Source organism: Lipotes vexillifer, unplaced genomic scaffold, assembly GCF_000442215.2.
Source record: "Lipotes vexillifer unplaced genomic scaffold, Lipotes_vexillifer_v1.1 scaffold1545, whole genome shotgun sequence".
Classification (NCBI taxonomy): domain Eukaryota; kingdom Metazoa; phylum Chordata; class Mammalia; order Artiodactyla; family Lipotidae; genus Lipotes; species Lipotes vexillifer.
Window position 1 is genome coordinate 456,750 of NW_006789763.1, and position 12,094 is coordinate 468,843.

The 12,094-nt window shown below is 56.0% G+C and overlaps 1 protein-coding gene across 1 annotated transcript in view; it reads left to right on the forward strand.

The window, feature by feature from the left end:
- Positions 1 to 12,094, forward strand: part of EP400 (E1A binding protein p400) — a 92,052-nt gene that overhangs the window by 33,538 nt on the left and 46,420 nt on the right. Inside the window, exons 15-21 of the mRNA XM_007462795.1 lie at positions 3,306 to 3,442; positions 4,474 to 4,643; positions 5,093 to 5,267; positions 5,371 to 5,507; positions 7,833 to 8,019; positions 10,236 to 10,402; positions 11,872 to 12,038. Coding sequence (XP_007462857.1) covers positions 3,306 to 3,442; positions 4,474 to 4,643; positions 5,093 to 5,267; positions 5,371 to 5,507; positions 7,833 to 8,019; positions 10,236 to 10,402; positions 11,872 to 12,038 — 1,140 coding nt within the window. The remainder of the gene's footprint in view (positions 1 to 3,305; positions 3,443 to 4,473; positions 4,644 to 5,092; positions 5,268 to 5,370; positions 5,508 to 7,832; positions 8,020 to 10,235; positions 10,403 to 11,871; positions 12,039 to 12,094) is intronic.

Below are 12,094 nucleotides of genomic sequence, written 5' to 3' on the forward strand. Positions count from 1 at the left end.
GCCCCCCCCCCCCCCCCCCGCTGCCCCGTGAGGCTCCCAGCAGGCACAGCGGATAAGGATTCCACACATGGAAGCAGCACGTTGCCATTGTGTATGGCGTGCTCGGCACAGCCCGTGAGCAGAGGCCTGAGAAAGCCGTGGCCACCAGGATCGGGGGGCTTGGGAAGGTGGGGTGGTGGGTGCAGAGGCTGACGGGGTTGCCGGTGTGTCCACGGGACAGTGCTGAGGCTGGTGCGGAGGCCAGAGGGTGCAGAGCCAGGAAGGCCGCCAGCCGGCCAGGTGAGGGCCTTGCAGGCTGCTCAGGGTCTGGCTCTTCCTGGTTAGAGGTCTGTGTTAGTGTGGGTGTCGGAGGGGTCACTGGACCTCCTTGGTGCTGGGAACAGACTCAGAGGGCCAGCTGTTGGGAAGCTTGCCGCCCTGGGGGAGAGGCGGGTGCCTGGCAGGTCCTGGGGGGCCCGAAGGGAGGGCGGGCAGGCGTGTGCCGCCCGCTCCGCTTCCGCACAGGACAGGCCGAGTGGGGCCCGCCTGGGACCTGGCTCCCCTGCCTGCCCCCGCCCCCTGGGGCCCAGTGTCCTTGGCCTCCTCCTCACTGTGGGACCATAAAGCTGGAGTTCACCGGTTCCTCAAGAGCAGAGGGCTCACTCCCAGAGACTCTGAGCGAGGGGGTTCTGGTAAGTTCACAGTTGGAATCCCTCACAAACTCACCACTTTTTTCTTTCTAAAGTAAAGCAACCAACAGTCTGTAGCTGTCCACCTGCTTCCATCCCCGGTGGTGACCCCTCGGGGCAGTCTGGTGTGTGTCCTGCCTTGCTTCGCCCAAGTGTCAACAGACACGCTCACCAACACACACATAGACTCTGTCCCTCCTCTCCAGAAACGGAACAATGTGCTAAATGCTAGTGAAACAAACAAACAAACTTGTTTTTCACTGGCGGGGGTGGGGGGGGTGGGGAAAGGCACCTGGGGTTGATTTGCATTTCCCTACTCACGACGTCATGCCCTTCAGAGAGTTTATCGTCTGCTTGTATTTTTCCGTTTGTGAAATTTCTTTTCTCTTTTTCTTTTCTTTTTTTTCTTTTTGGCTGCGCCACGCAGCTTGTGGGATCTTGGTTCCCTGACCAGGGATCGAACCCAGGCCCTCCGCACTGGAGGCACGGAGTCCTGACCACTGGACCGCCAGGGAAGTCCCATCCTTTGTAGAATTTCTGTTCACTTCCTTCTTCGTTTTCCTCTCAGGTGGTTTTTTTTTTGAATTGAAGTATAGTTGATTTATATTATTGTGTTAGTTCCAGGTGTGCAGCAAAGTGATTCACTGTTATATATATATTTTTTCAGGTTATTTTCCATTACAGGTTATTACAAGATACTGAATATAGTTCCCTGTGCTATAGTAAATCCTTACTGCTTGTCGATTTTTTTTTTTTCTTAAATTTATTTTTGGCTGCGTTGTGTCTTCATTGCTGCATGCGGGCTTTTCTCTAGTTGCGGTGAGCGGGGGCCACTCATCGCCGCGGTGCGCAGGCCTCTCATTGCGTTGGCCTCTCTCGTTGCAGAGCCCGGGCTCCAGGCGTGCAGGCTTCAGTAGTTGTGGCTCGCGGGCTCTAGAGCACAGACCCGGCAGCCATGGCGCATGGGCTTAGTTACTCTGCGGCATGTAGGATCCTCCCAGACCAGGGCTCAAACCTGCGTTCCCTGAATTGGCAGGCAGGCTCTCAACCACTGTACCACCAGGGAAGCCCTGCTTATCGATTTTATGAATAGCAGTTTGTATCTGTTAATCCCATACTCCTAATTTCCCTTTGGTAACCATAAGTTGGTTTTTTTTTTTCTGTGTCTGTGAATCTTTTCTGTTTTGTAAATGGGTTCAGTTGTATTATTTTTTAGATTCCACATATAAGTGTTAACATAATATTTGTCTTTCTCTGACTTTACTTCACATATGATAATCTCTGGGTCCACCCATGTTGCTGCAAATGGCATTATTTCATTCTTTTTTATGGCTGAGTAGTATTCGTGTGTGTGTGTGTGTGTGTGTGTGTGTGTGTGTGTACACACCGCATCTTCTTTATCCATTCCTCTGTTGATGGACATTCAGGTTGTTTCCGTGTTATGGCTATTGTGAATAGTGCTGCTGTGACCATTGGGTGCGTGTATCTTTTCTAATTAGAGTTTTCTCTGGATATATGCCCATGGGTGGGATTGCTGGATCATATGGCAACTCTAATTTTAGTTTTTGAGGAATCTCCACACTGTTCTCCATAGTGGCTGCACCAACTTACATTCCCACTAACGGTGTAGGAGGGTTCCCTTCTCTCCACACCCTCTGCGGCATTTACTGCTTGTAGACTTTTTGATGGTGGCCATTCTGACCGGTATGAGGTGATATCTCACTGTAGTTGTGATCTGCATTTCTCTGATAATTAGCAATGTTGAGCATCTTTTCATGTGCCTCTTAGCCATCTGTGTCTCTTTTGGAGCAATGTCTGTTTAGGTCTTCTGCCCATTTTTTTGATTGAGGTGTTTGTTTTTTCACTATTGAGTTTTATGAGCTGTTTGTATATTTTGGATGTTAAACCCTTGTCAACTGTATTGTTTGCAAATATTTTCTCCCATTTTGGGTGGTTCTTTTTAAGGATCAGTAGTAATAACACTTTGCTTATGAGCTGTAATGGCTATAGATGTGTGTGTTACAGATATTTTTTCTAAGCCTGCCATTTCTGACTTTTAACTTGGTTTATGTTTATTTGTAGCACAGAAGTTGAAATTTATGTGTGTATTGCCCAGAAATTTAAGAAACGCTTACTTTTCCGAAGAATGCAGTTGAAACCGTGTGCTTTGGGCTGGATTGGGGTGGGTTTGGGTGTGTTCTGACTGGCGGTTGGGGACCGTGATGAGCGTGAGTGTTGCACCAGCGCCTGTAACATGGGGCTGCCAGCGGGCTGTGCTGGCCGCGGGGCTCGAGGCTGAGGTTCTTCCTTTCTGAGCATTGTTCGCTGTAGATGAGAGTCCTTCCCCTGCTTACGTTAAGGGGTCATGTTTGAATCCGCTCTCATTTTACTGGCTACTCACTCATTCAGCTCCTCTCTGTTGAGTGCGTCCTGCCTTGGCCCCGGGAGCAGGGGAGCGGCCCTTCCTGATGGTGGCGGCTGCGCTGTAGGGTGGGTGGGGACACCCCCGCGTCCCAGTGATGTCTGCTCTAGTCGCACCCTGGCCTTACGCACCCCTGCTGACCGGGCACAGCGCCGGGCACCTGCCCTGGACAGATGGTTTTTGTTACAGAGGGCGCTTGTGTGTCTCCTGTGCAGGCAACTGGGGCCCTCATCTTGTCGTCGTGAGGGGCTGTAACATCCTCAGGTGGGAGCTTGAACTGAAGCGCTGGTGTCCGGGGCTCAAGACGCTCCTGTATGTCGGCAGCCGCAGAGAGCTCAAGGCAAAGAGACAGGTACGTTAGCTGAAACTTGAGATGGAGCTAAACAGGAAACATCTGAATTTCTATGGAAGACACACTTCAGAGTGTCAGCGCATGCTCGTTAGTGTAATTACTGTCAGTCACTCGTTTGTGAGATACGAGACCTTCTAGTTGTCTGGGCTTAGAGCCCCCTTGAAGCGTAGACTACACTCAGGAAACCGGCCATTCCATGCAGGGCTTGTGTTCACCTCCCAGGAAGTGAGGGAGCTTCCCCCCCAGAGCTCGGATGGTCTCTGGAGGTGCTGTCCTCCTTTTAAACTGTAGACCGGTTGGTTATCACAGGTAGAAATAAGAAATTGTGATGCATCCTGAGTTCTGAATTACAGATCCGTAAAATAATTCCCACGGATGTGTTTATTAGGAATATTTGTGACAAGCAGATGAGCTTCTGAAACGAATTTGGACTCTTATTTTTCTATTTTCTGCCCAGTAGTTTCTAGTACTAGATTCTAAGTAAAAGTATGTTACAGATCACAATTTTTCATTGGAGAGAAAATTTTCGCTTATGGTTAGACTCTACTGTGTTGAGTAATATTTACTTAAAAAGCGAGCACTTTGAGGGGTCTTTTCTTTTTTCCTTTTTTTTTTTTTTTTTTTTAACTCTGGTAATTAATTTGCTTTTTAATAGCTTGGAATGTAGTCAGCTGCAACACAGATATACTCACATTTCCTATCATCTTCTGAATACGTGTTCCGTCACTAAGATGATATACTATGGAAGCGAGCCCCACTTCTGGATGCTGTGTGCTGATCTGTTTTCCAAAAGCGATTGTTAATGCCTCCAAAGCAGTTTCTTAATTTGTCCACACAAGTGCTTAGCCTCCTAAAGAAAAAGATCATAAAAACATAAACAGCTGTTTTCTGTGTGATGACAGAGCAGGTTACCAAGGAAAAGGAGGGGTGATGGCGGTGGGGCAGGTTAGGTGGGTAGTGAGCGTGCACGAAAGTCCTCTCCAGGCCGATTGTTCCTGCGGAGACAGTGAGGCCTGGCTTCTGTGCTGCAGGGGTGGACAGAGCCCAACCGTATCAACGTCTGTATCACGTCCTACAAGCAGTTCTTCAAGGGCTACGCGTCCTTCACGCGGGTGCGCTGGAAGTGCCTGGTCATCGACGAGATGCAGCGTGTGAAGGGCATGACTGAGAGGCACTGGGAGGCCGTGTTCACCCTGCAGAGGTCTGGCCACCCCTCTCCGCATGCCGTGTGCTGGGTATTGTTGATGTAAAGGTTCTTTGGAGGGACCATAGGAAACTGCAGGCTCCCAGAATGGCCTTTCAGCTTCAAGGGCTCCCCTCACTGAAGGCGCTCATTTAATTCAGTCCGTTCCTCAAGACGTGTGTGTGTGTGTGTGTGTGTGTATGTCTGTGTCTGTGTGTGTGCGCGTGTCTGTGTGTGTGTGTCGGTGTCTGTGTGCATGTGTGTGTCTGTGTCTCTGTGTGTCTGTCTTCGTGTGTGTGTCTGTGTGTGTGCGTGTCTGTGTGTGTCTGTGTCTGTGTGTGTGTGTGTGTGTGTGTGTGTGTGTGTGTTAGCTCCCGAGGATCGTTGTCCCTTTCCTTGAATGTCTCCCGAGACAGGCTCTGCGCCCAGCTTGACGTTTCAGGTGTCATCTCCCGTTGTGTGTTCAGCCAGCAGCGACTGCTGCTCATTGATGCCCCGCTGCACAACACCTTCCTGGAGCTGTGGACCATGGTGCACTTCCTCATCCCGGGCATCTCCAGGCCGTACCTGCACTTGCCCCTGAAAGCCCCCAGCGAGGAGAACCAGGACTACTACCACAAAGTGGTCATCCGGCTGCACCGGGTATGCGGCTCTGCCGCTGCGGGTCCCTGCTTGACGAGCACCCCCAGCTTAGCACGCATGGGCCACGACTTCATTTTAGCAAAGGAGAACTTTCTTTTTTCAGGTGACACAGCCCTTTATTCTGCGGAGAACTAAGAGAGACGTGGAGAAGCAGCTGACGAAGAAATACGAGCACGTCCTGAAGTGCCGCCTCTCCAGCCGACAGAAGGCCTTGTACGAGGACGTCATCCTGCAGCCGGGGTGAGTTCAGGGCTGCACACTCCTGGCCACCTTGCTGGGGAAGAGTGGGCCCCTCTGGCCTTCCAGAAGGCTCCTCCTCGGCGGTGGGCCTCTGCAGCTGGAGGCCATGCTTGCGCCCGGCCCTGGCGGCTCCGCTCCTCTCAGGCTGGCAGGCTGCCCCTCCCTGGTCCCATCAGAGGCCGTGCCCAGAGCCGGCCCAGGAGGAGCACAGCGTCGCAAGCCACTCGGTGCTGCCCTGCACTGGAGGTTCACGCAGGAGGCCGTGCTGATTGGGTGGCTCGTCCGTTCACAGCCGCGTGTAGGATGTGAGACCGAGGCCCGCGTGCCGTGTGGTCAGGCGCAGGTGGCACTCCAGGGCCACACCGGGTGGCCACAGGCACCTCTGTATGGACCCTAGAAGGGTGGAGCCCCGTCCTGTCCATGATCCTTCCCGTGACCCGTTTGGCTCTTTTTGTCATTGGTCGTGAGCATTGTGTGCTTAAGTGCGTAACGTGGTCCGAATAGCGTCCACGGCAGCAAGTGTGCAGGAGAGGGTTTTGCTGTTAATGCCTGCTTGTGGCATAGGCTTCTTTTTAGACAGCTTTAGGACGGAGTGTAAGTAGCCAGTCCTTGGCAACCAGCGTCGTGCTGCGGCAGGCCGTTGACCATCTCAGTCAGGCATGGGAGCTGTGGAGACCCCACCCCTGACAACACGTGCAGTGACAGATCCTGCTTCCTGGACACTGCGGGAGCAGACAGCCCGCGGCACGGCTGGCGCCTGCTGGCGGTCAGCTATCTCAGCCCGTGCTGATCTGGAGAGAATCGCAGCGTGCGCAGAGGGCGGGTCCTGGGCCAGCAGGCGCGGGCTTGTGTGGCCAGGGCATCCCATCACCCAGACAGACAGAGCCCCGGCGTCCTCGGGACGCCTGCTGTGTCGCTCTTTGGTGGCGTGCCGTGGGACGTCGCTAGGGTTGCGCTTGGCAGTGACGACCTCGGTCCCGCTTGTTGAGTGTGGGATGCTCTCTGTGTGCTCGTAGGAGAGGCCCCTGCATCCGGGAGCCACTGGGCCAGCAGAGCCTAGGTTGTCCTGTGCCACAAGGTCCCATGGAGCGGTGGGGAGATTCCTCTTTCTCTTTCTCTCGGGCCTGTTGGTCAAGTCAAGGGGGGCCGTGAGCAGGCCTGCGCTGACCCCACGGCGGCTCCTGGGCGTGCCCTGCACGCCTCGGTGCGTGTTGACGCGATGGTCTCAGGGTCCTCGGGTGGGCTCTGAACATCGCTCCCGGTCAGCGCCTTCCTGCCCTCTGCGTGGCGACCGTGTCACACGTTTCTACCGCCTTCCCGGAGAGCCCTGTGAACCCGCCTCTGGTGGCACCACCTCCTCCTGGTTTCTGTTACAGTCCTTCCGGTGGGCTGTGAGCTCAGCCCCTCAGGAGCCTCCATTTGCCGTTTTCTTGGTCTCTCGTGTTCTCTCTCCTGTCTCATCCAGACACGTATCGCTGGTCTCTGAACGGCCGCCCTCCCCTCTCCCCTTCTGCTCTCTGGCACCGCCTGTGCGCCGTCCACGTCCCCGACGCCACCCCGCTCTACGTAGCGCTGCGCCCACGCGCTCCGTCCTGGTGGGAGCTGCCTGGGCCGCCGGGCTGACCGCGTCCTCCTGTGGCAGCTTGAGCTGTCCCCAGGCACCGCATATCCCATGTGTGCGGGACTGGCTTCCCCAGGCGTGCCTCTCTGCTAGGCTTGCCTGACTCAGGACGCTGTGCTCCACTGTTCGGGCCGTCCTCCCGTCCCCCCGTCCCCTCTGCTCCCCCTCTGCTCGCGAGTCCCTGCCCACCCCGCTGCAAGGCTCCTTTCTGCCTCGCCCGCTGGGCGCGCTGTGCTCTGCGGCCGCCCTTGGGGGTCCCCAGCCTGGAGGTCTCAGCTGGCCTCTATGCAGCCCCTGCATCGTGGCCCCCGTGGCGCCGGCGCGGTGTCAGGCCTGTGTGTCTCCTCCTTCGCCGGACCACCCTGTCCAGTCGCCCCTCGAGGGCCTTCTCCCCCAGGCTGGGTGTTCTCACCCCGCCCCTGCCTGCCGGCGCGCGTCGTGGCTGCCGTGGAGAATGGCGTCGTCCCTGCCGCGGGAGGTGAGGAGGGCTGTTCGCATCTGCCGCGCGTCCTGGCTCTCCGGCCGCCCATCCTGTGTCACGGGGGTGGTGAGCGAGTCTGAGAACCCTCACCACACGGAGGTGGGTCCGGATGTCGTTGCCGTGTGAGCCAGGTCTGGGGAGAGCGCGCCGACTGCGTGTCTGTGGAGCCCGGCCGGCACGTGCTCGCAGCCAAGGCAGTGCTTGTGTCTCTCCCCACGCACAGGACGCAGGAAGCTCTGAAGAGCGGGCGCTTTGTGGACGTGCTGAGCATCCTCCTGCGGCTGCAGCGGATCTGCAACCACCCCGGGCTGGTGGCGCCCCGGCTCCCGGAGTCCTCCTACACGGCGGGGCCGCTGCAGTGCCGCTCGGCCTCGCTCATCCTGAAGGCGCTTGACCGAGACTTCTGGAAGGTACGCAGAGGATGCGGGCGGCTCTTCCTGAGGTCTGTTCCGGGTCCTTCCGGAACGTCGGTCTCCACTAACTTGCATCCTGCGTTCCCGCCATCGCCTGATGCTGGGCAGCATTGAGTGGCGGCGTGATGGGCCTTCCCCTCGACCTAGAACCCGCGTCGGAATGGGCCCCGAGGGGTGAGCCCACAGTGTGAAGGAGCAGGGAGGGTCTTCCTCGCCTGGCCGTCGGCCCCTGGGAAACAGCAGGGCGTGCAGAGGAGAGCAGGGCTCGGAACTGCGGGACCGCGGGGCTGTCCGCGCGCGTGCGGCCTGAGGCCTGCGGGGGCCTTTCTGGTAAAGTGATAGTACCTGTCCCCAGGTGGGGAAACTCGGTTATCTTTTGACCAAAAAAGTAGAGTCGTATACCTTTCTGTGTTTGAATTTTGGGGTAGTTTTGGAAAGTTTTTCCAAAACCAAGATTTTTAAAACAAAAGAGATTGGGTTAGGTTGGGTGATTCTGAGCACAAGTGTGCTGAGCTTCTGGCTCTCAGCAGGGCAGGGCCAAGCCCTCAGGGGCCGTCGTTCCTGCTCTGGCTTCCACGCAGGAGGCCGAGAGCTTGCCCAGACCAGCCGGCCGCTGGCAGGCTGGTGCCTGAGTTCCCCTTGGCTGTCTCTACCCCAGAGGACCAGGGACCGAGGTCTCACAAATGCGGAGAAACAGGAACCAGCTCTGTGGCTTCGATAGGCTTGTGCAGGTTCGGGGTGTGGACAGGACAGGGACCCTGGGGCCAGATTGCAGGGGCTCACGTCCCGGCTCTGCCCCATGAGGAGTGTGGCCTTGGGTGGTCAGTCTGCCTCGGTTTCCTCACCACACCGGGAAGTTGTGAGGAATCGGTCAGTTAATGTACGTGATGGTCTGAGGAAGGGTCTGATTGGTAAGCAGGGTGTGGTGAGTTACGTGATGAATGTGATTCCTACCACTACGCCTACTACTCTTTTATTGGAGTGTAGTTGATTTATAGTATTACTTTCAGGTAGGGATGAGTTTTTCGTTGAGTTAAAGAAAAATTGAGCCATGGGGGATAAAGATGCGTCAGAAGCAGGCTACCTCAAGATACCGCTGGGGCCGGGAGATGTTTCGTGGATGGTAGTTTTTATGTTGTGTTTTCATTTTAAAAAGTTTTATTGAGGTAGCTCATTATCGTAAAACTCACTGTTCTGAAGCGTACAGTTTGTTGGTTTGAGTATATTCACAGAGTTGTGCAACCATCACCACTAATGCTAGAACATTTCATTACCCCAAAGAGAAAATCCACACGCACTGTCATTCCCATTCCCCCTCCCCTTCCCAGCCCTGGCGGCCACTTACCTGCATCTGTCTCTGTGGATTCACCAGGTCCAGATATTTTGTACCAATGGCTCACTTCACTTGAGCATAATATTTTCAGAGTTCATCCACGTTGCAGCCTGTGTCAGAATCTCCTTCCTCCATTGTCTGGGTGGACCGCAGTATGTTCATCCGTCCACGAGCTGATGGGCACTTGGGTGGTTTCCACTTTTTGGCCACTGTGAGTGCACATTCATGTGCAAGTTTTGCGTGGGCGTGGGGCTCCCCTCGGGCACATGTCTGACGGGCGAGGAGTTGCAGGGTCACGTGTAGAGTCCATGTTTATTAACCTTTTGATCAGCTGCCTTGCATGGTGGCTGCCAGGTTTCCCATCCCCAGCAGGGGGTGAGGGGGTGGGGGCATTCACGTCTCCACATCCTTGCCCACACCTGCTGTCCATCCTCTTTGATTCCTGCCATCCTGGTGGGAGTGAGAACGTCCGAGAGAAGCACAGGTGGAGTGAACGTCCCCAGGGCTCCAGACATAGCGACGTGCCACACGCCCGCTGCACCTGCACCAGCATGCTACGGTCTCTCCCTCAGCCTCCCCAACGAGGCCGAGCATCTCCATCCATTTAGACGAGCATTTTCCAGGCTCATCCCTCTCTGCTGAGTCTAGTGTGTCTCTCAAGTGCCACCCTCTCCTTTCCCACTGCCACTCGGGATGGCCACGTACCATCACTCCCACCTTTCTTTAAGTTGGGGAACTGAGCACACCGAGGTCCGGCGGGTGCTTCTCAGCAAGACGGCTGCTTGGGGCCTGGCCTTCCTGGTTTGGAATCGACTTGGATTCCTAGTCAGCTGTTTCGTTCCTGCCTCCTGTAGCAAAATTGTTTTCTTTTTCTCCTTAGGAAACCGACCTTTCTATATTTGACCTTATTGGCTTAGAAAATAAAATGACCCGTCACGAGTCAGAACTGCTGGGCAAGAAGAAGGTGACACGGAGGCTCTTCGAGGAGCTGTTCACCGCGCCGCCGCCGTCGGGCAGGCCAGCGGCTATCAGACTGAAGCCCAGCAGGTGTGTGGTGTGGTGTGGTGTGGTGTGGTGTGGTGTGGAGCATCACTTCCTGCTCACCAGCCGGCTCTGGCTGGGTCCTGGCTGGTTGTGTGTCGTGGGGTCTGGGTAGCATCCCCTCTTCTGCTGCTGAAAGGGACCCCGGCCCCGCAGCCTCTCGGGCAGACCTGGGACCACCGGGTTGGAGCTCCACATGAGAACTGGGGCTACAGCCTGTGAAAAGAAAGGCTAATCATCTAATTTGGCTATCTGCTTCTCCTGGAAATTGCCCAGATGTCCTTGGATCCTGGGATAAACAGCAGGGGTGTGCAGGGCGCAGGAGAGGCTCTTTTCATCACCTTGAAGAAGCATCGGGCTTTGGGAGGGCTCTGTGTGTGGAGGTGGTCAGGGACGGGGTGGTCAGGCTGCCTCTGACCTGGTGCGGGTATGGTGGCAGCCGTCAGGGCAGGGGGGCACTGTCGGGGGGCGGGGTTGGGACCCTGGGGTCTGGCAGAGGCTCCACCCCTGACTGCAGCATCGAGGGCCTCCAGGGACATGATGCAGGTGCCACGAGACTGGGAGGAGCGGTGCGTGCAGATGGATGAACTCGGAACACGTGATTCAAGACAGGCCACACCCGTGCAGCCGGATTTGTGCACAACTCTGTGCTCCCGCTAAAATCAAAGAAAAAGCAGACAGGTGTTTTCGAGAGAAACGGGCCAGCTCTGCAGACGGCGGCCCATTTCTGTTGCCTTTTCTCCGTGTGACCTCCCCGGTGACTTGGATCCGACCACCCTTGCCTCAGCTGCCTGGCCCACACACACAGGAGCCTGCAGCCCTCAGTTAAACACGTGGCCAGGGCAACGAAGCCGCAGTCCTCCTGGGGCTGGCCTGGCCTCGTTTAGTGGCTTTCTGCTGGCTGTGCATTGCACAGGGGTTTTGATATAGAAGTCCTGCCATCATGGTTTTCCAGGTTAAAGAAATAGGAGGAGCATGTTGCTTGTGATAAAATCGGACAGAGCAGCCATGGTGTGGATCCCCCTTCACAGCTTTACCCGCTGGCGCCTGTGGGGCCTTTACCATTTCTGCTGTTTCTCTCCATTTCCTGTACTGCCTTGTCACCTAGTTGTGCAAGTTGACTTTTCACCCCACTTTACTCTTATTCAGAAGAGTAGTAGAATGGACTTTATGTGTTAGATGCAGTTTCTCTAGTCCACGTTCACGGGAACTTAATCACATTCACCCCTGCGTCACCCAAGCGTTGGGGTAGATGTACCATTTTTAGGTACTAAGCATCTCGCTCAGGGTCCCTGGTGAGCGCTGCTTCTTAGCACAGCATTTAGCAATCCCCCCGCCCCTCTTCAAGCTGCACGCAGGCTGTGGGAGCCCCACTGCCCGCAGGGCAGCCCTGTATCCCCGGGGCCCATCTGGGAGGCCACGCCTGCCGCGTCTCAGCAGCGCTCGTGTCTTCCTGCCCACGCTCGGGCGTCCAGGTTGTTTCAGCCCGTGCAGTACGGCCAGAAGCCCGAGGGCCGCACCGTGGCTTTCCCCAGCACACACCCGCCCCGCACGGCCACGCCCACAGCCACTGCCACGCCGCAGGGCCACGTTCGAGGACGGCCGCCCGTCGCCACGTTCTCTGCAAATCCAGATGCAAAAGGTACGCGTCTCGTGGGGGCGCGCTCGGCAGCACGGAGGGCTTCTGTGGAAGAAGTT